At 38.0% G+C, this 25,049-nt stretch overlaps 1 protein-coding gene across 4 annotated transcripts in view; it reads right to left on the reverse strand.

Moving 5' to 3' along the window:
- LOC122087028 (DNA-directed RNA polymerase III subunit 1) overlaps positions 1 to 17,064 on the reverse strand; it is a 46,724-nt gene extending 29,660 nt beyond the window's left edge. For 2 of the 4 annotated variants that reach the window (XM_042655989.1, XM_042655990.1), the window contains exons 1-14: positions 16,721 to 16,943; positions 16,501 to 16,630; positions 14,648 to 14,797; positions 14,281 to 14,458; positions 12,320 to 12,504; positions 12,066 to 12,178; positions 11,832 to 11,937; positions 10,680 to 10,895; positions 10,197 to 10,345; positions 9,967 to 10,108; positions 9,736 to 9,876; positions 8,339 to 8,527; positions 6,384 to 6,579; positions 2,364 to 2,457 (exon numbers count right to left, since the gene is read on the reverse strand). In XM_042655989.1, coding sequence (XP_042511923.1) covers positions 2,364 to 2,457; positions 6,384 to 6,579; positions 8,339 to 8,527; positions 9,736 to 9,876; positions 9,967 to 10,108; positions 10,197 to 10,345; positions 10,680 to 10,895; positions 11,832 to 11,937; positions 12,066 to 12,178; positions 12,320 to 12,504; positions 14,281 to 14,458; positions 14,648 to 14,797; positions 16,501 to 16,630; positions 16,721 to 16,794 — 2,063 coding nt within the window. In that variant the 5' untranslated portion in view covers positions 16,795 to 16,943. The other 2 variants (XM_042655987.1, XM_042655988.1) reach the window with 2 other exon arrangements.
- Between the last annotated feature and the right edge of the window lie 7,985 nt (positions 17,065 to 25,049).

Consider the following 25,049-nt stretch of genomic DNA (forward strand, 5'->3'; position numbering starts at 1 on the left):
CCCCCCCCCCCAAAAAAAAAAATTAATGTGAAACAATTAATACCTGTAAGAAATATAACCAAATAACACAAACATGGGGTTCATACTTTCAATTCAAAGGCAATCAAGTGTTTCATGAGAAACCCAAGCACACTGAAGTTGATTGTCATTTTGTGAGAGATGCCATCATAAATACATTGATTGTTACTGTGTACCAAGCCTTTTTTTGGTCCTGGTTTCAAAAAAGGTTGCTCCAAACTAGGCATAGGTGGCCTGTATGCTCCAGCTTGAGGGGGAGTGTTATGAATGGAGAATGGACCTCTGTACCTCGGCTGTACAAATGCATGGCATGTGTACCATGAGGTCCACAACAGAGGGGGGGGGATGTCCCTATCGTGGCTTAGTCATAGATGGATAGGTGGTTTTCTTCATTTAATTTATTTCTTTCCTAATTAGGTTAGATTGTTGTTTCCTAGTTAGTTTGGACTTCTAGTTTTATTCTTCTTGCTACTCAAAGAATTACTTTCCTTGTATACTTGTAATTGGTTGAGATATATAAATATATCAGTGTTAGACTGTTGTGACCACCAATCGCTTGTTTTCTCATCATTCTGTTCTTCCTCTTCTTCCGCAGTTCTCTTCATCTCTTTCTCTCTCTCACTCTTGCACGGTTACTGGCAGTTAATTTCTGTTATTGTCACACCTGATAAAAGATATGATTGCTTATATTTCTCACTTTTTCGTTCACATGTGGACATGATTATCATACGCATTGCTATATGGAATCACAGGATATAAAAGAAGAAAACAAAAGGAGGGGAAAAAAAGGGTCATGAAGCTGCTGAAACCACTACACCACTCTTCCACTACTCCGGCTTCGGCGACAGCATTCCCCTTCTTCTCTCCCCGCCCCCTCCCTTTCTTAAAATTGTCACTTCTCTGTTACCGGCTTACCGCAGGTTACTGTTTCTTTTTTCTTCTCCTTCATTTCTGTGTTAATCGATTCGGTTTTCTTATATATCCTTATCTCCTTCGTTTCCCACCCCCCCTTTTTTTTCCCCTCTTCATTTCTTCTCTTCTCTGTTACCACAGGTACCCTTTTTCTCTTTTTTTCTGTATCGTCTTCTCCATTTCTCTGTTAATTTGTTGGGTTTTTCCTCCTCTTCTTTCCCCTTTATTAATCTGCCAGAGTGTGGAAAAAAGTTCTGCCCTGTTTCATGCATGGATAAGTTCTAGTTTATTGCTATATGTGCTAGTGCTGAACTTGAATTCACACTCTATTTCTTAACCCTAAAGTCAGTGCCAAGAGTAGCATATATACCACTACTTGCCTTGTTCTACTGCAAGAATTTATCAAGCATGTTTTCGAAAAATCATAAAATAAAAAAATACAAGGGCGCCATGTCACCTAAGCAGGTTGGCGGTGGCCCTCCAACACCTCGAGTTGCCTAGGTGCATTGCCAACTAATTTGGATGAAATTTTAATTGGGATAAATAGTGTTCAGATTCCTAACATTTGAAAAAATTGCGGCCATGGTCCAATGTTTCAAAGCCCAATGAGAGAATATAGGACCCAAACAGGTGCAGAAAATCATGCATATCAGCTTGTAAATATGTATTTGCATATAAACAAGCATGGCGCCAGACACTCAGCACTATCCTCGTGCACATGTAAAGTTCCAGACAAATAGTTGTCAAGGTGACAAGTCAACCCAAGGCAGTGGAGGGGCGCCTAGGCATTATACATAATATGGCAATGACATTATTGTACTCATATGCTACATCAACAAGCAACATTAAAGCCACAGCAAGAATCAACATAAAAGCCATATCAACGCAATACAATATAGTGCCACTGGTAATGACCTAATATGAGAAACCCAACATATAATAAATAGAGCGGAGGACATCATATAAGCATATTCTCAAAAATAACAAAGCAATAAACTAAGAGCATTATAACATATAATTAAAAAACAGAATTATAGAGCATGTGACTAAGAGCATATAATTGCATTAAGCATGATTCAATGTATTGAAATGCTTCATAATCATGTACAAAAACCAATAAAATGGTTAGAAACAGAATATATATATCCTACGATATTGAAAATAAAAAAGCACACAATACAATAAGCCAATAAGGTGTCCGCCCAGGTCACAAGACAGGCCAAGGATTCCAAGGTGACACCTAGGTGAAGCCGAAGTGACCAAGGTGGTTGCCTTCCCTGCATCCAATTTGGAGACCGCATGCCTCAGACCCTGAAATTCGCCTAGGCAACGCCTTGAGAACTATAATCCAGACACACACACTAAAGCTTACCACACAACATAGTTTGAATGCAAAGATACCATTGACTGATTATCTGAATCTAAGAAATTACCTTAATTTTGCTAAGTGATTCATACAAGTGGCAGCAGCATGTGGATTGTAGTCTCGAAGAAGAACAGAGAAAAGTCCATCCTTATTGCCATTCCCTGTTGAGAAGAACAAACTATAAATGTGCTCGTCATGAAGAGCATGAAAAAGATATATACAAGACATGATCACCTTACAACAGAACCACATTCAATTTTCAACCGAAATATTTCAATCTCAACTTTGGTTGAAACTAAATGTCATGTGACTCGCCAGGTATTCATTATTTCGACCAGAACTTTATTCCTGTCACCAAAACGCTACAGTCCTAAGATTTAAAATCACAGGTTTTGATCGAAAAGGGTTGAAACCAGTTTTGACATTAAGTGCTAGAAAACCTTATTTTTGAGTTCTTTGACCAAATCATCTGCAAATCTTTGTGGAATGTGTTGTAGACTATTACAACACATCTACAGTGGTGATTTGGGGGATTTGAGCAAGATTTATTGACAATTCAAACTATGAGGCATACCTTTTTTTCCCTAAAAGTTAATTTTTTTCAAAAAATATTGTAAATATTTAGTGGTTGAGCTTTAATTTTTGGCATGTTAGATATCATAGGCCAATCTACGACTTCACTGAGTCAGATTTAATTTTCTGTTTTTACATCATATTTATATTTTCTGATTTAAAATTAATTTTCTTTAAACAAAATTTCGAAGGAAAAAACATAGATAACTAGAGTATGTTGATGATAAGACCCATGTTGCTACAGTGTATCCACATTCGCCCAGTCCACCAAACAGCTACAATGGATCCACATTTGCATCATCTTCCCAACCTGGTGATCTATATCTGAGGTTGGGGTACCCAGAGTAAGTTGATGATAAGTACTATCAAGTTGCTACAATTCTTCAAGCATAGCATGACATGGCCTTCTTTTGTGATTTAGTTAAAGGAACAGTTTTGTAGGCAGCAGCAATCTTCCTCATCTTTCAAACCCGCCGGAACTCTATGTGGTGCTAACATAGAGTTGGAGGAACGGCTTTGTAGGCATCTTTTGAGTTTCACCTTGGTCGACGGTTGTAACACTTGTACACTTGTAAGTGTACTCTTAAGTTGTAAAATTTTAACATTAATAATATTAAATGATTTTTCTTCATTTTTAATATATATTTTAGTTGTATTATTTATTTTTGTGATATAGTAATAAATTATGTGTAGCACATGCTATGAGCCTATATTTGAGAAAGTGTATAGCAAAGAACGTCATACACTATAGCAAAGTACATCGTACACTACTAACCTAGGCTAAAAAACTGAATTAACATCATGCTAGATATGCTTAATTAGAGCTTCCCTAAAATTTCAGCGCGAAATACAACCCTTTGACCATCAAAATGGCCAAACAAAACCAGTTTCGACCAGGTTTCAATCGAAACCCGAAATATTTCCATTTCGACCATGGTCAAAACCATGGTTGAAACCGACTTCTCAAACCTTGACCAAATTTGCAGGATATACAATATATCAAACATACCAAAAAGCATCTAATATTCGCCCTCGTAAAAGGGTGTACCCAGTGCACGAGGCTCCCGCCACTGCAGGGTTTAGGTAGGGTCATAATGTACAAAGCCTTACCACCACTTTACAGAGAAGTTGACTCCTGAATCAGTCCTCCGACCACTAGGTCGAACTAGATAAATGCTACCATTTTGCCAAGTAAGCTATTCAAAATCAACAACTCTTGTTGTAGGCAATCTAAAAATATTTTTCCAGTATTGGACGGGATACTCTCCAATTTTGGGTGTCAGGCTAATCAAATTCCGTGCATGCAAACAACAATAAACTACAGCAGTAGATGATGTAGATGACCCAAGTATGGGCTTCACTACCGAAGGAAGAAGAAACAGAACCAGCTTTAAAACTGGTTCAGATCTTGCCATCGAATCAGGCTTTTGGAAGGGTTATTTTTCTTCCATCAAGCCAACCTCTTGGATAAAAATCATCTGCGGGGAGGGATGTTGGCAAACACTGGCGGATTCGTGGTAAGATCAGATCAAAAAGACTGTGCGCTACACGGGCTTCTCTTGCTATCTTCAAAGAAAACCCATTCGTACGAAACCCTTTCGAACAAAAGGAACCCTAGCTCTTGTTGCTATCTTCTTCTTCTCCCTGTAGCCTGCTATTTTCTCTTTTGCTTTTCAAGTTAATGGTGGTTATATCATAATTAACAGAAAAAATGATTAAATAGGTGCTCCTCCTGTTCTAAATTTTATGATATTTTTCTCTCAGGCCTTCTCAGATGCATGGGATAAAGGATGTTCTACACAAAAATCTGTGAATTCTATAACTTTTGAATTAGGTTTAGTGAATTCTATTTTTCATTGAGATTGACTTGATTCTTTGTTCAGATCCAAGAATATGGCTTGGTTTCTCTGTATGGGTTTCGTTCAAATTGATGAGCTAGCAAGTCGCAGGGAAAAGAAGAAGATAGCAAGAGGAGCTATCGTTCCTTTCGTCGTTCAAAAGGGTTTCATACGAATGGGTTTTGTTTGAAGATAGCAAGAGAAGCCAGTGTAGCACATGGTCTTCCCGATCTGATGACATGTGTCGTCATCTGACCACGTCACCACCAGTGTACGCCAACGTCCCTCCCCGCAGACGATTTTTATCCCAGCCTCTTGGATTCAATTTTGGCTTTAGTAAGGACTAGTCAGCAAGCAATCAAAGAAGGAGAATGCAGCCTTCTAGAAGAGCCCAAAACTGCTCTATCGAGTTCCAGCAGTGGATTTTTGTCTTTGTGTTGATTGGTCAAAACACAATTTGTGTAAGTCTTATTTCAGCTTCTAGAAGATTCCTAGTTTCTAATTTGTTATTTTCTTAGCAAGCAAGTTGACTCAATTAGAAAGTCTTGTTTCCTAATTGATTAGTTTCTTCTTTCTTTACTTTCTAATTTTGTAAAGCCTATGTCAAGCTAAAATAGGCCCTTAGTTGTAAGATTTGATGCAATGAAATTAATTAAGTTTTCCTACACTTGCTCACATGGTTTGGCCTGAGAGAGGTTGTTTTCAACAGTTGAGACAGCTGTGGGTGAGAGGTCCAAAGGCTGAGCAAGCCTACCCCTACCCACATCTATCCCATCGGTTTCTTGTTTTCCCCTTCTTTTCTTTGCTGTTTGATCTTTGATCTTTGAGTGATTGAGTAGTTCTTTAAGACCTGTTGAAGTCTTTCTAAGTATCCAAGCATTAGTAGCAGCTGAAGACCTGAGATCAGCCTTACATCCAGAATCGGTCCCAGATCTGTCAGGGTTTTGAAGGTGTCAATCGAGCCCCTTATCTGCCAAACCAGAGGTCAGCTTCAGCCCCCCTTTTGAGGGTTGTTCAAGTGTCCCAAAAGGAGCAGTCGTCCTTGAGTCCTACAGCTGCTGTAGCTGAAACTCTCCCTTCCGAATCCTAATTCTTCCCTAATTTTCTGCGGGTGTGATATCTCTCCAACCTGTGTTCAGATAAAGCCGCAGTTTTGGGGTTTTGTTTGGCCATATAAGACCTCCACTCAATCCAGGTTTCAGTCTCAACTGAGCCCTATTTTGTGAATTACAATTTGTCAAAGTTTTGACCTAAGGTGGGTTTTATTTGTCAGTTATAACTTCTGTCCATATCTGAGTCTATTGTTTGCCTATTTTTTGGAGCCTACTACTAGTATTTACAGGGTTGATTACAACTGTGATCTTCCTTACATTAGTAAACTACTATTGATACAAGACATTTAAAAATAACCATCCACCTAGAACTTAGTTTTTTAGATGACTTTTCAAACTGACCAAGAATTTTATATTTTACATCATAGAAATATATATATATATATGATCTCATTAGCAGTAGTCATGATCACGGAACATACTTGACAAGCCTATGATTTCCACAAAATTGGTATAATGGATCTAGTATTAGCTGTAAATAAGCAATAATGCAGTTGTGCTACTTGTTAAAATTGATAAACACTCTTTCACACAGTTATTTCAGTAATAGCAAAAAAAGCAGACCTAGAGTTGCCTTTCCAACTTGCCCAGAAATAAGTTCACTATTGCGGAAATAGACAAACCCGTCATTTGGACACATTGTTTCTCCCGATTTGCTATAAGTTTTCTCCAAAACAGTGAGATTCAGATAAACCTTCATATGTGCATGAGGGCGCACTAGAACACTAAATAATTGTTTCCCAGTCCAAAGCTCTATTGGCTGCAAAATAAATAAATTATGCCATAATTGCCATAATTAGCCAGTGCCAAATAGATCAAGCTTCTCTTATTCATAAGAATAAAATTCAGCAAAAAATCTGCCCAATCTATGGATAAATGTAAAAAATAAACAGTACAAACAGAAGTGGGGGAAAAAATGACACCAGGGTTAATCAGAAGAGTGGGGGGAAAAGTATACATACATATATACATATATATATATACACATCGTTACTCAGTTCAAGATTGGAAATATAATATAGTGTAATCAAGAAGGATTGACACAAGGTGCAACCAATTGAAGGCTTCTTCCTCTTCCAACCCGACAATCTTCTTTACAACTATCCAGTTGTTGGATTCCAAATAGTCAGACCTCAATCAATGGGGCTCTGTTCCAATAAGGACTCTCTAATAGTCAATAGGAATCAGCGAAACCTGGCACCAAGGCTGAAGCACAGGTTAGTCTTGGCCACACAACAACAATGTTCCTTTTAAGGTTCACTCTCAACTCTCAACCTAGAAGCTGATTCAAAATTTCCAGGAATATCCACAGATTGCATTATTGCAACGTTCGATCAACACTGGGATCCAGTAAGTAGCACATTGTTAGCATACTTCAAGTGGAACACCTTTTGAGCACCCTCCTTCACCAGAACTCCCTTAATGGGATCCAAGTTATTCCCCCAAAGCTGCTTCATATTGCCAAGTTTATCGACATACAGAAATAGGAAAAGAAAGAGAATTCCCATGTGATCCTTGTGCCATAAAGGCCATCTAGAAGTAAGTGAACAAGAATATAGAATATAGAAACACCACCTCACCCACTTTCTCCATTTTGTCCTAAATCCCACAACCTCCGTAACTTCAGGCAACACAGTCCATTGATTGTCGGCATGTGCTTTCTACAAGTCCATTTTGAAAATCAGCTCAACTCTAACCATATATAATCTGATGCAAGCACTCAGATGAGATAAAAACCATGGTTGTCCCTCTCATGTATTAAGGCTCCATTTCCTTTGACATTAGAAGCAACCTATCCTCAATCTCCTCTTGTTGTATTGATTCCCCAAGGAACAGGCATATTGTTTTATCCTAGGGGCTTTCTCTTTCCATTCCGCAGCCCTCCCTCTCTAACTCCATGAGGACAGTGGTTTTGCTTCGTTTGCTTTGCTGTATTTGTTTTCCTTTCCCCTCTTAGGGGCCCCATGTTTCTCCTCTCTTTGGTATGAATTCTTTACTCACCCAAAAAAAGATTATATATATAAATATATGTCACATCTGCATAATATAGAATCTTATAAAAGTCATCCCCTTCCATCTCCATCAGATCCACAAACAAGACCCCATCCATCTGATTCTGATCCCACTCAAAATATACAATCAACCCTTCTATAACAAGTTGCAAATTGGTGAAGGAACCTAGTATTATTATTTTTTTTTCCCTCCCTCCCTTGATCTATGGCACTATTTCAAAAATCTATGACATTTTTGAAATCTGGTCCCGATGTATTCTCTTGCGAAGAATAATTTTGGCAAGGTTCCAGGTATATAGAGGCCCCCCAACCACTCTTCAAGTAGCACATCACCGTTTGTTCATTTGATTATTCCCCACTAATCGAGAATAAAATGTATTCATTTATAATTAAAAAAAAAAAAAAACTGAAGGAAAATTGAACACAATGTTATCAAAAAATTAAAAGGAAAAAAGAAATCATTCCACATGATAAAAACACCATAATTAATTATGCCAACTATATCACCTTAATTAAAGCTGGTGTTGGCAAATCAATTGGGTCCATTGCATCACCCATATAAGAACACAAAAGTGAAAAGGAAGCACGGTCATAAAAGGTGTCTTTCCTTGTAATGAGGAAAGATGATGTTAGAAAATCCTGAGTAGAGGCAACCAAAATTTCTCCATTTTTTGGTGTACATAAGTTATTCTGCACCTGTTCAACAATAGCACACCAATTGCAAAAAAGTAAGACTACAGTAAATCAAATAAGTAAACTACGTTAATACTCATAAAGACGTATCAATTAAAACTCAAGATTTTTATTAAACTAGAAAATGAGGCTGAAACAATCCTCACAAAAATACATTTATAACGTGTAACTAAAAAGATTTAATGATAGATGGATTGACAAAGAGAGAGTGTTCAAGTGCAAAACTAGTTGCTTGCAAATGCAAAATAATTACCAAGATCAATAAATCAAAGAGTTAGGTAAATCAAGACAACTTACTGCTGAATCAGCATGGAAAGGATAAGTTCAAGAGGATAACTTAGAGAATAGTGAGTCCAAGAGGCAGATCCTTGCTCATTAGCACAGTGAGAGTTAGCAAGAGATAAGTGGAGTTTCTTCTTATTCTTTTTTAGGGTTCAGCAGGCAAAGCCTAAACATCCAAGGGAGATTTTTGCTTCTTGGCCTGGAGGCCATTTGAGCAAAGGGTCAAATTTTATGGAATTTTTCCTTCAGGAATGAAAGCAATGAAAGTAATAATAGACGAATCCTCAACAAGTTGTTCACAAAATAGAATTTGTAAGCAAACAATTCTCTGCTCTGAGTTACCGAATATTTGAGATCCAGATAGATTGAAGTTCTATCTTGTAGTAGGACAACATTCATAAAATAATATACTATAACTATAGCTATAGTTGTGCAATGGTCCTAAAGGAACACAATATTGTAGTAAAAAAATTCTCCTATCCTAATTTAGCTTTCTATACAGGATAGATAAAATTTCTTTATTAATCATTAAAAGAACACTAAGTCAATTATAGTCAATTAGTGGGTGAGCCTGTGGCACAACAGTAAAGTTGCACTATCGCAACATGTTGGTCACAAGATCGAAACTTGGAAACAGTCTCTCCTATGAAGCAGGGGGTAAGGCTACATACATTTACCCCTCCCAGACCCTGCTGTAGCACGAGCCTTGTGCACTAGGTTGCTTTTTTTAAGTCAATAGACAGTCCCGCACATCACCATGCTGAACATATCTAAGCATCTACGGAATCATTAATTCATAATACATATACAACAATGATATTTTATAAATGAAATTTTTATTTAAAAAAAGAACAAAAAGTGCAGGTCAAATATGTATTACAAGCAAAAAAGGTAAAATCTATAAAAGACTAAGCTTAAACATAATTTACCCCCATCAGCATAAGAGCCTCTGTGCGAGCCTCCTCTGTTTGAGGAACATGCATATTCATTTCATCACCATCAAAGTCTGCATTGTATGGATTGCAAACAGATTCATTGAATCTTAGTGTTTTCCAAGGCATCACCCTAGCCTACATACATGGAGCAAAGCATAAGAAAATAAATGAAGACAAAACAAAAAGAAACATCATCTAACACATAAAATAAATTTAAGATACTACCCTATGGGACATGATAGACATTCGGTGCAAGCTTGGTTGCCGGTTAAAAAGAACAACGTCCCCATCTTCCAAATGGCGTTCCACTATATAACCATGTTTAAGTTCATCAGCAGCACGTTTTCGCGCAGAAAACCTCAAATGCCTGCAGAATAATTCAAGTGATCCCACCATCCTAACATGAAAACTGAGCTACCAATGAGAGGAAATGATTGGAAAGAATAGTAACTAACATCATGGCACCATCAGGATATATAATTAGATTAGCCCCGGGGTACTTATGAGGCCCATTGCGGACACGCTGTCTCAACTTCTCAATATTGTGATGGGAAACTCGTTCAGGATAAGTTAGAACTTGAGCCATTAAGATTGGTATTGCCACCTAAAACCACCAAACCATTTAAAAAGATAAATATCAGCGACATGGTTAGTACTTAGTAAAACAAAAACAGGTCAAAGAATTAAAAAAAGATGCATATTTCCTATTGCTAGGACCTACTAAAGGATGTTTATAAGTCATATGTGAAATGTCCAACTAGTCACTAGATGATAGTCAATCCTAACAGAGAAAGGTTCCCCTCTCCCCCTTTATGCTTTTGGAACGGAGGTGAGAAAACAAAGAAAAGAAAGAAGAAACCACAATCATTTATGCTAGGTAAAAAAAAGGAGCACAATGCAACAGAAAAAACAATTTTCCAGGTAAGGCCTCGCTTTACCTCAGTAATTTTAAGGTTGGGATCCGGTGAAATAACAGTTCTGCCAGTATATTCAACACGCTTCCCAGATAGGTTCCCACGGAAACGTCCTTGCTTCCCCTTGAGACGTTGAACAAAACCACGCATTGGCTTTGAAGGCTGCAATTGTGACGGAATGCCACGAACATCACTGTTTATATATTGTGCAACGTAAACCTGGAGAATCTCCCAAGAGTCCTGCATAGAAATTCCAGCATGAATATAGATGCACCAAAATTCAAACTATAGAAGAATGAGAACCTAAAATTCTAATTTAGAACTTTCTAGGACAAAAGAGTTACATCAATTCTTTATTTCCTTTGTTCAGCTAGGCAGTTCTAATCATAAACATTCTTCAGAAACGGCATCCGTTGTACATGAATCATGCATGGATGAGATTCAAGGAATTCCTAAAAGATGATTCTTCACCCCAGAAGAGTTTAGACATATCCATAAGAAAACATTAGACGATACATTCATGTATATTCAGTTAAAGAACTTAAACTTCCTGCTTTCTGTAATTTGTGGGCATATGTCAAAAATTTTGTCCCATTATATAGCTTTCAGCATATCAATGCAATTCTACTTCCTAATATATCGGATCAGAAGAAAAGGGGAGGAAATCAAACTTGTTTGATAATTTTATTCCCAGGAAATGGAATGAATTTCAGCAATCAATGATCCATCAAGGGGAAAAAAATTCAACCAAAAAAAAAAATACGTGTGGAATGGTAGAACAGTATCCATGCAGCTAACCCAAGTAATTCAGATAAGGCTTAGTTGTCAAGCTACTGGCACAGAATGTACAAACTAATGGATCAGTCAGACTCAAAAGGAAATGATTATATTTTATTAGAAATAGTTGTCAAAACATAAATCAATCAGCAACATTACAAAGGGGATGAATTGAGTCCTAATATAATTATTAAGCTACAAATTCAACACTCACTCCTTGAATAAGCCTTGTCCCAACTATAAATGCGATCGATTACACAAATCATGTTTTGCCATTGAGACTATTTAAAGGCATATTCCTTGTTAACCCAAAGGTACAAAATCCCCAATACCCTCCCAAAAAAGAAAAAAAAAAATCTGTAAAGTTGAAGTATCCAAGTCAAGGAATTTTTATCATACCAAACATCTGAATGGTAGACCTGTACCTACGCCCCGTAAACTCTGTCGCAGAGAAGCATTTTCTCTAATAATCATAGTTAATTTCATAGTAATATCATCTTCATTGCTGCAAGAAAGGAAAACAAAATCTTAATCATGAACTCTTATCGCTAAGAATACCACCAATAAAGAGGAAACCTTTCACTAAAAGATCATGAAGTGAACTAAAACTGCATGAAGTCAAGAGAACACAACCTTGTCATCCCAGCATCCATAAAAACAGAAGGACGAATAGCTACAGGTGGTACTGCAATGTCCTCTACAATGAGCTTCTCTGGTCTATCTGAAAGGTAAAGCATTTCACAGTCCTGTAGCACACAAGAGTTAATGAACAAGAACAAAGCATGGTCAAGTTAGGCTATGCAAAGAATTTACAAATATTTCACAACACCACTATTTAATATGTGTACCTACAATTTGCAAAATCTTTATCAATAAGGAAAATCTACCTCATCCACCATCCTTTTAAAAAGGGCAAGAACTCTAATAGGGTTGAGAACATGAAGCACATTAAAGGATGCCTTTGATTCTTTTGTATGAGAGATTGCCGAGTTGCATTCCTCCAAACTCCCATCACCAACATGTGAGCGATCATGAATAATACTCAACATAGAGCCGGCCTTTTTCACCGTACCTGAAACATGATGAGTGATATATGACTAATTGTAAGGTACCTTTACCACACTTTGTATAGTATGACCCTGCCAAAATAGTCTCCATGTTTCTTGTGATCCTAGGCATGTAGTCTAATAAACAAATGAAAGGGTTATGATCAAGACTGTTGAAGTCCAAGCCAAAACCTTAAGCTATTAGGTAGAGGGGCCCAACTGGTATATGAATTCATCCAAGGTCCCATGATTTTCCAAAATAGGATTATTCCCGACACTTCCCCTCATGTGTTTCCTGCTTTTGGGTGGAAATACATACAAGTGGCAAGTAGGCCCCTCTCTGTGGCGACTGTACACAGACGTATCATTAACGTAGTGGGCCTGACAGCTCTGATACCATGTTGAAGTGCCCAACCCGAAAGATTATGCTATTATGTGGAGGTGCCCAACTTGTAAATGAAATCATCCAAGGTCCCAAGCTTTTCAATCTGGGATTATTCCCAACACTGGCTAAAAACGGTGTCTTATGATCCTCAAACACTTTATTGGTGCTAAGAGGATACACTGTGAATATTATTATTGATAGCTAGTCTACTAGAAATGAAGCAAAAAAAAAAAAAAAAAAACTAATATTACCAGAAAATGCAAAATCAAATTTCCGCAACAAAAAACTCTAGATGAAGGTGCCCCAAAATATGTAATATGGTACTGAATTTGAATTACCAAAATAGTAGCTAAATAACAAGATCATTCTCCAAGAATAGTTCAGATAAAACAAGAGTAATCCTGGTATCTCTAGGAGAGGGCAGTTAAGTCATTGGACACTGCTCTTTTAATAAGATGAATAAAGAATTCAAATTGTAGAAATGAGCCTAAATCTTAAAAAAAAAAAAAAAAAAAGCTCGATAAACATTTTTAGGAAAACTGTGAAAATAAAGCATACTAATGCCAACAACAGCAAAAAATCAAATACATAAGTTCTGTAGTATGATTAAATGGAGGATGATCTCTCTAGGCATATTTAAAAAATAATAATAATAAAATAAAAAAAGAAGAAGAAGAAGAAGAAGAAAGTGAAACATACAGCTATTACTATTTTTTTTTTTTTTAAGATTTTCCCCGTTGCCCAAAACTTGGGAAATAGATTATCTAGTTTAAAAAGAAACTGTCAACATTACATGGGAGGATGAAATTTCCATAGTTTTTAAAAACTGGATCAGACTGGGAGTCGAACCAGGTCCAAGCGGAACCAGAACTTTTCTGGTCCAGTTTTCTTATAGAACTTCCTATGCCTAAAAACTGAATTAAATTAGTTGATTTTGACGCTTTTTTGCAGGCCACATAAAATGCATGGTCCAATTTGACCATTCACTTGCTTTTTCCAAATTTAAAAATAATCAAAACTGCATTTTGATCAGTCAAAACCGGTTTGAACAGGAACTAGACCCTTTTCAGTCGTATCCCTTGCTCTCATGTTCGAGTGAGATTTCTGCTCAATGCAGTCACCTTCCGGGCTTCTTCGCACCCACCTGGCCATTAATATATTAATCCCATGCCTTAGGTAAGGTGATGTCCGATCTCCGCCCACAACCGGCTTTGCCAACACAACATTAGGGCTGTCCCCTTCACTCTATGCTGACCCGGCCTGCCAGTGCGCTCTAAAACTATAAATTCTCATCCTCCTATGGTCATTTTATAAGACATTATTCCAAAATAAAGACAAGTGATAGACTTTCAAGGTTCGATTTATCAAGCTAAAAGAAAATATATTTATTAACTAAAATATAAGATAGAAGTCCAACCATTTTTATATCCACATCGAGAGCACTCCACTGCTTTCTTACTAGCTACCATGGCAACACACTTTTTCACTACTTGTTTCATTAGATTATTCTTCAGTTGAGCCTCCAATTTGAGATTTCTCATCTTCCTCAAGAAATCTATACGTTTTTCCTCCTCCAATAGTACTCGAGCACATGACTGTTAAAAGATCTTAATTAGTGAGAAAAAAAGCGAAGTGTTAAGCAATTAAAACTTAAAGGGAAACATTTCCAGCATTGCCCAAGATATGTTAAGTAAGAAGATGATATAATGACAAATAATTTGAAACCAGACCAAATTAACGAAACCACCACCATCAACAGAAATCAAGTTATATTATTTGAATACCTTGCATATGCACTTCAGGATGTCCAGTATAGCACTAAAGTATCCAACATTATAAACAGGGAGTGCAAGATTCAAATATCCAAAATGCCCTGGACATGTAGCAAAACTCCCATGGCATGTCTTACATGTACCACTTTTACTTGCCGGACCCTGAGCACAAGCATTAAACACACCTAGTCAACATATTTACAATGAAATGAAGGGAATGAAACATGTCCTTCCAAGATCTATGGATGTGTGACTATGTTTGTGAGTGAGAGGGGGGAGCATGGGAGAGAAATCAAAATAAAATCAAATCAAATCAAATAAAAAAGAATTAGGAATTAACGACTAATGAAGAAATTGCTTATCCCCAACATGACCACCTTGAGAGGACCATGAGATTTAGCAGCTCCCAGGGTTCCTGTAGAGATGTACACCACTCACAAAACTTATTGGCCTCAAATCCATTGAACTAACATTGTGAGATGTCTTGGGTACCAGGACAATTCCTGTCCCATTCATACTCTTATTAATGATTGAGATTCATGAAATTATATAAAGACCATCAAAAACTCATACTTTATAGAATGGAAACATCATTGCAAGGATGCAGCACCTTATCCTTATCAAATATGGCTTTGTTTGCCTTGTCCTTACTCCTTACTGAACTTCCTTTCCAACAAACCTCATTTTCCACCTGGAATCTTAGACCTTGGCCTTTTTTCCTTCTTTCCAAAAATCTTATTCTAAAAACAATCTGAAAATGTTCTGTGTCAATATCCCCATGATCCTCAATTGCATTCGCCTACACTATGAATTTCAATAGGAATTGGGCATCACAGACTAACTTGCAAATTAGCAATGAAAAGTTGAATGCAAGACAGATTATAACAACAACAAACTCAACATTATCCTAACTTAATGGGGTCAGCTACATGGATCCATAAAAAGACAATGAAATAGGAAAAAAAGTCCACAGAGAGTTGGGGAAAGGGACAAATGAAATAATGAACGATGAGAGTAAGGGAAAGAGGTGCAGGGCACACAAGTCAGGAGAAGCTCGGCTACATGGGTCAACTACATGGATCCTTGCCCACCAATAGGCTCTATCCAAGGTCATACTTGGGGCAAGACCGCGACTATGCATTTCATTCCTCACCACTTTGCCTATGGTCATTTAGGACTGATTGCTTTTTCCTGATCTTTCTAGCTCTAAGACAACCTTTATCGTCTGTTAACTTGAAGAGTAAAGTCAGATCTTCATGTACCTAGAGTAACAAACAAAGCTACTCATATTCTAGCTTTGAATCTGCCATATCTGAACCAGTTATCACTTGGAAGTTGGTATGGCAACTACCCCAAAAAAAATGATGTACAACTCTAGACGTAAACAGGACAAACTGCATGTACCGTGGATGATACATGGATATTCCTTACCCCAGGAGTAATGTTTTCTCACTAATCTAATCGTGGTCTTCTCTAGCTCTTCTTTCTTTTGTTAGCTGGTCAACATGGACCACCACAGGTACACAGAGGCTAGGAAAATGAAAGAGATGGAAAAGATTCTGATCCAAGAACTTTCTGTAAAGATATCTAACAAAGAAGCAAGTGGATATTCTAAACTCGAGCACGGCAATACTAACAGTCCAATGAAACTTCAAATTATTTGGCACTTTGATTACAGGAAGAATTTTCAATAGCTATACCAATAACAGCCCGAGCAAAACAGCAGTGTTTGAGATTGAATTTCAATTAGTTACTACTATACTGTCGCATGCTAATAAGGATAGGTTGTCAAACATATTAGAGAGTTTTCACAGTATTCGATCTGGAAAAAGAAAGACTTCGAAACAAGAAGAATATTAGCTTACCATTCGTGAATCCAACAATCCTTCTTCGATTGTCCTTCTGAGTTCATTATAGTATGAACTCTTGTGAACTTGCACCTCGGCTGCTTTCCTTATTTCATCTCCAGAGAACATCGAAAACTTAATACTCTTTCTGTAGCAAAACAACGACAAAAAAATAAGAAAAGCTGAACAGAAATCCTCAATGAAGCAGAACTATCAGTAAAAACGAAGTTATCGTCACATTTTCCGGGGCCCGACGTCTTCAATGTAAGGCTCCTTTGAGAACTGCATTCGATCATGTTGGACATTCGCCATGTCTTCTCTACCGATTGCAGAATGACCTGCAAAAACAATGGCAGCAAAGAGGAGACAAAATTCAAAACCGTAAAACCGCGCGCTATAAAAACAGCATTTGCGTTACAACCACACCGTAAGTGATAGCAACCCGGGGCTGCAATGGGAAGAGATGACCAACCGTTCGAAGTCGAGGGCGATTGCTTTAACTAACAGAATAATTAGGGTTAACTCAAAAGAGAAGCACAGATTTCTCAGAAAGAACATCGTCACACAAACGGCTACTCGGCGAAATAATTATGTGGCCATTTTAGAAAAATTATTAATAACAAAACTGAAAGATGATAGTTTTTCGATGTGGGACTATTAATGTATCATTTTAGACTTACTACCGAGTCACGGACATGAGCCACCGAGTAGCAGCAAACTCAACTCATTGACTCGGTATTCGAGTTGCCGGTTTGGAGCTTCTCCATTAGGCTGTGTTTTTAGAAAAAAATTAATAGAATTTTCTCTCTCCCTCTCACGCCTGCAACAAGAAGGAAGATGAACGAAAGAATCTTCCAGGAAGATCTTCTGCAATTAGGACCCCTGCTCTGTTTCTTTCTCTCTCCCCTTTCCCCTTGATATGATTAAGATCCGAGAGCCCACGATCCCTGCCCCTTTCTTGATTGAGTATTCTTGCTTCCCTAGTAGCAATCTTTTTGCTACCCTTATGTAAACTTGGCAACGATTTCCGCCCCTTAAACCTTATCACTATCTCCTCCATTCGAGAGTGATGGGAATATGTTTTTATTAACTCGACTGTTACAGATTTGTTACATATATATACATGACAGGCAAGGTGCCAATAACTGATTCAAGACTCAACTTGACATCACGTGGTCTGTTATAGATTTGTTACAAGATTGGTGTGCTAAGGTGGCAAGGTTGTTATGGTGAGGTGGCATATCTCCATCAGCCCCCCTCAAGCGAATCGGGGGAGAACCCACTGTGAGCTTGCCTCGTAGAGTTTGAAAACGTAAATGTGACAAACCCTTCGTAAGGATGTTAGCCACCTTATCGGTGGTGCAAACATATCGAACAACCAATTGACGAGATGCCACCATTTCTCTAACGAAATGAAAATCGATCTCAATGTGTTTTGTTCGAGAGTGAAAGATCGGATTGGCCGAGAGATACATAGCTTCGACATTATCACACCAGATTACTGGAGGTTGAGCGAGATAAACTCCCAGTTCTTGAAGTAAAGAACGAACCCAAACAAGTTCAGTTGTTGCTGCTGCCACTGCCTGATATTCTGCTTTAGTGGATGAACGCGACATAGTCCGCTACTTGCGGGAAGACCAACAGATCAAATGGGACCCAAGGAATACCCCATAACCAGTAGTAGAACGCCGATCATTAGGACACCTTGCCCAATCGGCATCCGAATAGGCAGTAAGTGTAATGTCAGACTTTGAGCGAAATAGCAAGCCATCACCAAGAGAGTGTTTGAGATATCTTAAGATCCTTTTGACAGCAGACCAATGCATGTCAGTGGGGCTATGCATGAATTGGGATACCTTGCTTACAGCAAAACTTATATCAGGTCGCGTTACCGTAAGATATTGAAAAGCTCCTACGACCCTTCGATACTCAGCACCGTCAAATAGAGGAATACTAGAATCGGCAGTGATGGGAGGACCTGAAGAGATTGGTGTGGAAATAGGCTTAACACCACTCATGTTGGAGCTCTGAAGAAGATCAGAGGTATACTTCCTTTGACTAAGAAAGAGACCATCATAAGTGGTAGACACATCTATTCCAAGAAAGTAACTCAAAGGGCCCAAGTCTTTAATGCAAAAATGGAAGATAAGGCCTTTATAAGAGCTGAAATTGCATCAATGAAGTTCCCAGTGATGATCAAATCATCCACGTAGAACAGGAAATAGAGAATAACTGAGGCCTTGCGGTAGACAAATAATGAAGTATCGGTTTTTAAAGAAGAAAAACCATGACTTATAAGAAACGTACTTAACTGTGTGTACCACGCCCATGGGGCTTTCCGGAGACCATACAGTGATTTATGAAGAAGACATACATGATATGGCTTAGACGATTCGACAAACCGCGGTGGTTGAGACATATAGACCGTTTCATTGAGCGTTCCATGAAGAAACACATTTTGGACATCAAGTTGTCGCAATGGCCAACCATTTGTAACAGCAAGGGAAAGAACAACCCGGATTGTTGCAGGTTTGATTACGAGACTGAAAGTGTCATTAAAATCCAAACCGGGTCGTTGATGGTAGCCCTTGGCCACTAATCACGCTTTGTAGCGCTCAACAGTTCCATCATATCGTCTTTTTACCCGAGACACCCACTTGCAGCCGACTATGTTTGGGGAAGAAGTGGGTGGTACCAAGGACCAAGTTTTATTGTGAAGAAGTTCATTAAATTCTTCTTGCATGGTTGTTCGCCATGGTGACATCTTAATTGCTCGAGAGTAACATGTTGGCTCAACACAATCGGGAAGAGGATGTTTTGTTGCCATTAAGTTCAACCGCGATGGAGGGGGAGGTAAGGCACCAGTCCGTGATCGAGTTACCATGTGATGAGGATGATTCGAGACGGGTTTAACATGAATTGGTAAATCAGACTCGGGAAATGGATGTGGTGAATTAATAGAATTAGGAACAGAGGCAGGTAGATGGGCTGAAGTGGGTTCCAAAGGATCAATGGATGGGCCCATGTTATGAGGGTCCTCGGAATACTGTTTACATATGTGCCCATGTTATTTTGTTCCCCAACATAAAGAGTAGTGGATCTTGAAGGCCCATGGACTGAAAATGGTGGAGATTCACATGTACAGGGCAAAACCACAGGTGGAGGAGTATGGTACCAGGGATCCACATTAACAGAAGCCCAAGAAGAGACCGATGAAATAGAGGAATAGGGAAAAATAGATTCTTCAAACGTGACATGGCGTGAGATATACAGCTTATTATGGGTAGAATCAAAGCACTTATAGCCCTTGTGGAGAAGTGAATAACCCAGAAAAATGCATGGCTTTGAACAGGGTTCAAGCTTATTTCGGGAATATGGTCTTAACCACGGGTAACACAAGCAGCCGAAGGTCTAAAGAAATGTGTAGTCAGGGGTGGTTTTACATAACCAATGCAAAGGGCTAACATTCCCAATTGTAGGTGAAGGCATTCTGTTTATCAAGTAGACAGTTGCAAGGAAAGCATATGTCCATAATTGGATTGGAAGACTGACGTGAAAAATGAGAGCCAAACCAGTCTCAACAATGTGTTGATGCTTTCTCTTAGCAGTGCCATTTTGAGCTTGGGTGTGTGGGCAAGAAAATCAATGAGAAATGCCATTCATGTAAAGAAATGGATCCAATTTTTTAAATTCGCCTCCACCATCGGTTTGCAAGGATTTTATTTTGCAGCCAAAGTAATTTTCAACATGGAGTTTAAAGGAGGTGAAAACAGCAAGTACATCAGATTTGAAAGATAGGGGATACAACCAACTATATCTACTAAAATCATCAATGAACAAAACATAGTATTGAAATCCATCATGGGAAACGATGGGGGCTAAACCCCACAAATCACAGTGAATTAGTTCTAAGGGAGAAGAGCTAACAAAGGTTGACAACTGAAATGGGAGCTGGTGGCTCTTTGAAATATTACAAGCCTCATAGTGAGTATTGGTTTTATTAGAAATAGGAAGACAGAATTGACAAATGATAGTGCTAACCACTTTTGATGATGGATGTTTGAGGCAATTGTGTCAGTCTATCGCCGAAGCACGAACGCTGGTCAACGCAACCGAAGAAGTGGGACAGTGGATGGATAGGGGCATGGAGTATAACCCGTTGTTACTCGGGCCGTGATATAGGATCTCCCACGTCTAAGAACGGCGGAGCAGCGTCGGAGATGGAGCTTGTGTCGGCAAGTGACGATGCCATGAATGAAATAGACGTTGAACTAAGCGGATCTCAGCTCTACAACAAAAAACACATAAAGAGAAAAGAACGAAAATCTCATAGGCAAGAAGAACGAAAGCTCGTCAAAGCAAAACTGCTTTGATACCATGATGAGAATATGTTTTTTTTTAACTCGACTGTTACAGATTTGTTACATATATATACATGGCAGGCAATGTGCCAATAATTGATTCAAGACGCAACTTAACAGCACGTGGTCTGTTATAGATTTGTTACAAGATTGGTGTGCTGAGGTGGCAAGGTTGTTACGGTGAGGTGGCATATCTCCATCAAAAGAGCCCACGATCCCTAACCCTCTCTCTCTCTCTCAATATGAGTGTCCTTGCTTCCTTGGCCTCAATCTTTTTGCTAGCCCTTATGCGAACCTGGTGAAGATTTCCGCCCAACCCTATCACTATCTCTCTCACATTACCAGTGTTCTTGCGGAAATTTCATCTCGCCTTCACAGATTTTTGCAACGCAAGAAAATTGTGTGAAACCACATGCAAGTTCAAAATTTTAATGGAAATTTCTCTCCAATCTGGAAACTATAGACACGAGGAAAATGTGAACATACATATAGCCGTTAGGCCGTACAGTCACAACGAGATATCTTTTTCAGGATAATTGAATTGCAAGAAATCGCGTGGAACCTAAGCTAGTTCAAAATTTTAAGAAAAAAAAATAGTTCAAAATTTAAAAATGAATTTTCCCTCTTCTCTCAGAGACTACCAACCACCTGGAATGTTAATAGCCGTTAAGCTATATAGATTTCTACCAGAACGAAATATTTTTTTTTTTGCATGGCAATAAATTGCGTGGAAAGGAAGGAAGTATAAAATTTGAAAAAGAATTTTCCCTCCCAATGGAGACTACCAACCACTAGGAAAATCGAAAAATGTGAATATACAATAGCGGTATAGTAACTATACGAATTTCTTTTTCTTTCGCATGACATCCAAACACAGCCTAAGGTTATAATTCCATGTCAAACAAAATAAATTCTCAATAAATTTAATTTTATCGGACAATATATACAAATCAGAAAGGATAATTTTCATAACCCCAAACCAAAATTGAACGGGTTTGGTGTTATGCTACTCCTATTCAATTTTCATTCTGTTCTTACTTGGTTAAATTTGGTTCCAAGTGGAGTAAAAAAAAAATAAAGTTATTTACTTTTTTTTTTTTGTATTAACATATTGAAACAAATGAAATTGAAAAGAAGATCCCGCTCCTCTCCAACTACTTGGGGATCCAAATATTTACCTTGCACATAAGGATGTCAATTGGGAACCGAAATTCAATACCGAAACCGATATTGAGTTCAATTAATCGAGCTGAATTAAATTCGGTTCAAATTCAGTATGAGTACGTGAGTATGCTCCTTGGTTCGGTTTGGTTTTAGGTGTAAGAGCGTTGGTTCGGATCAAAATCAAACCGAATTAAAAAAAAAAAAACTAGCATAGTAGTACCATTAAGACTCAAGTAGGATTTTATGCTAAGACAATTTTGGAGTTAAGAATGGCCAAAAGGCCCATAACTTGAGCCCATTATGGCCTTTGGTCCATCACAATCATGGTTCAAAAGTGGAACCGTTTTCATAACCGAATTAAAACCGAAGTACAAAATCGAATTAAAATTGCATATCATAACCGAATTGGAACTGAAACCGAATTGAGCCAAATTGAATCGCTTGAGTATCTAAATATGGAACCAAGTCGGTTCTTGGTTCGGTTATGATCCACCTTACCATCATTTGGAACCCAATCGATTGACATCCTTACTCGCACCCATCCACTAGTTGGTATGTTGTGGACTCGCTATGTGCACTACCAAATCTGGCACATTTTTAACAAATACCTTGCAAATATGTTTTCAAATAATCTAAGGGGAAAAGAATGCTCCCTAATTGTGTGGACCATATGCTAGCACGGGGCCATGGGGGGTTACATGGTCATAAACAAGAGATGGGTTTTCGGATTTCACAAGGATGGGGACATCATATCACCACCATGCGTGTCTAGACACAGAGGTCGCATGACCAAGGAGCGTTCATCTACCCATGCTTTAAATACAAATATCTTCAAAATATTTTTTGGATGACCAAGAGCTATCGAATCAATTAAGCCCTCCAAAAATGAGCATAAGTGTGGAGATGTAGACAGAAGTGAGGAGAATCAATAGTAAAAAACAGAGGAGGAAGAGATAAAGTGATAATTGAAGTCTAATAACACAAGTTTTAGTGTTTAATATGATTTAGGATCGGTTTGAGTTCGATATATAAAGTTTGCACTTCATTCGATTTGTTTCAATTTGAAGATTTTTTAATATAAATCAAACCAAATAAAATTTCAAATTTCAAAACTAATTTTGTTTTAAATTACTAGTTTCAATCAACTGTGGTTCTAATTGGTCAATCTTATGCTTCCTGCAACACTCCAAATAACTTGCCAACCATTGTTGGAAAACTAGGTTTTGATTTAGACAAGTCAGCTGGATCAAGTAAAAAAAAAAAAAACCTAGTCAATAATCATGAAGACTTGTCAATAATGCCTATAAAATGTTATGATTTGCTCTAAGTTGATTAGAGTTTTCATTGACTCTGTATATTTTTGTTTGAGTCATGTGAAACTCGCCCGAGTTGTGTGTATTTCACATTTTGTATTCATACATCAGTTTAATGGGGATGGATTTGAAGATTGACATATTTAAGCCAACTATAAGAGATAAAAAACAAATCATTGGATTGCAGAAACTGTAGGAATATGTGAAGAAAGAGATCAAACAATGGGTAGAGAGATCGATTGCCATATACCTAGTTTCAATTGTATATAATGGAGTGGGTGTTGAGTGCAACTTGACACTACTAGCAGAAGTTGCAGAATATGTGAAAATAAGCGGATCTAGCAAAGGCCCGGTTTACTTTGTAGTGGAGAGATGGGTAGCAGCGAATAGTGGAGAGAGATTGAGGTTGGGTTTTCCAAAACCCAATTGTTAAAAAAAAAAGGGGTGAATTGTTGTGTATTAATAGACATTGTTGTGACTTCCACTGCTTAGCTCAAGCTTTTGAAAGTTTATGAAAGACGCATATACGATGAACAAAGCTCAATTAGTAATATTAAGTCATCCTAGAGTTCAATGGCTGGATTAGTCTCCTTTGTAACAGTGTAAAAGAGATTATAGACTAGATGAGGAACGGGAGGTCTCAAACCCAAGATCTCTTGGGGACAGGAGCCTCAAGTGAGCTGCGCTACTGATTTGTAGTTGGTGCGTAGTGTTGCATTTTATTTTTTGGGTAGAAGGTGTTGCATCTGGAATGCCACTTTATGGATTGATTTATGTGACTAGGAATGAGGTTGGTTTATGAGAGAAAACTAGGCTTGGTACCTAGAGCACTTGTAAGCGAAATCTAGGCTTGTTACTATAATTCCTCTATACTCACCCCATATTTACTCGAAGTAACAAAGAATCATTCCATGAGTCGGTGGAACTTTCTTTGCCGCTTAGCAATGCTTTCGTTCGGAGTGCAAACTTGCAATTATTCAATCCCGATTACATATGGAGCCCCTGTTTTTTCCTGAGGGAACCAACGGCCCTATTTGGTATTTTTGAGTTTCAACTGGCATTATTCAACTGCTCAAAATTACTTGCAAAGCCTCATCTTTAGTCATTCGAAGATTGTAGGGGAAATAAAGGAAATTTTTGATTGCCCTAGAGATTTGACCGAGCACCTACCTTGAACTTCTTTTATGATTCCCCAATAAAATAAAGTTCCACCCTCTCTTCTCCATTGGTATTTTAAAATCTTCATATTACCCCTTTGTCCAAATAAAGCCATCCCATTTGTCCACAATCTCCACATAACCAACTGCCTCCATCACTCCTCTGTGCAACTCCCATGCCATAACACTGACAAGAGAAGGGAGGCTTTGTTTCTAATTTTTGTTAAGTTTACCATTTTACCTCACTTAAATATCAATGCATGATGTCCAAAAAAAAAAAAAAAACTATAACGAGTTTATGATGATAAATCATAAGCGCAACTCAATCTATAAACGGGTTGAAATCGTCTGCAATTTCGATCTTGTACAATTCCATGTAATATCAGCTTCAGGCGGTGACACGTGTATTGATACCAATACAATGGTCCAGATCTGGTACAACTAATAAAACATTAAATCAGTGAAGAGGCATTTAAATCAGATCTAGACCATTGCATTGATATCAATACATGTATCACCTCCTGAAGGTGATATTTCATGAAATTGTACAAGATCGGAATTGCAGACGATTT

The sequence above is a fragment of the Macadamia integrifolia genome, chromosome 8 (assembly GCF_013358625.1).
Source record: "Macadamia integrifolia cultivar HAES 741 chromosome 8, SCU_Mint_v3, whole genome shotgun sequence".
NCBI lineage: Eukaryota > Viridiplantae > Streptophyta > Magnoliopsida > Proteales > Proteaceae > Macadamia > Macadamia integrifolia.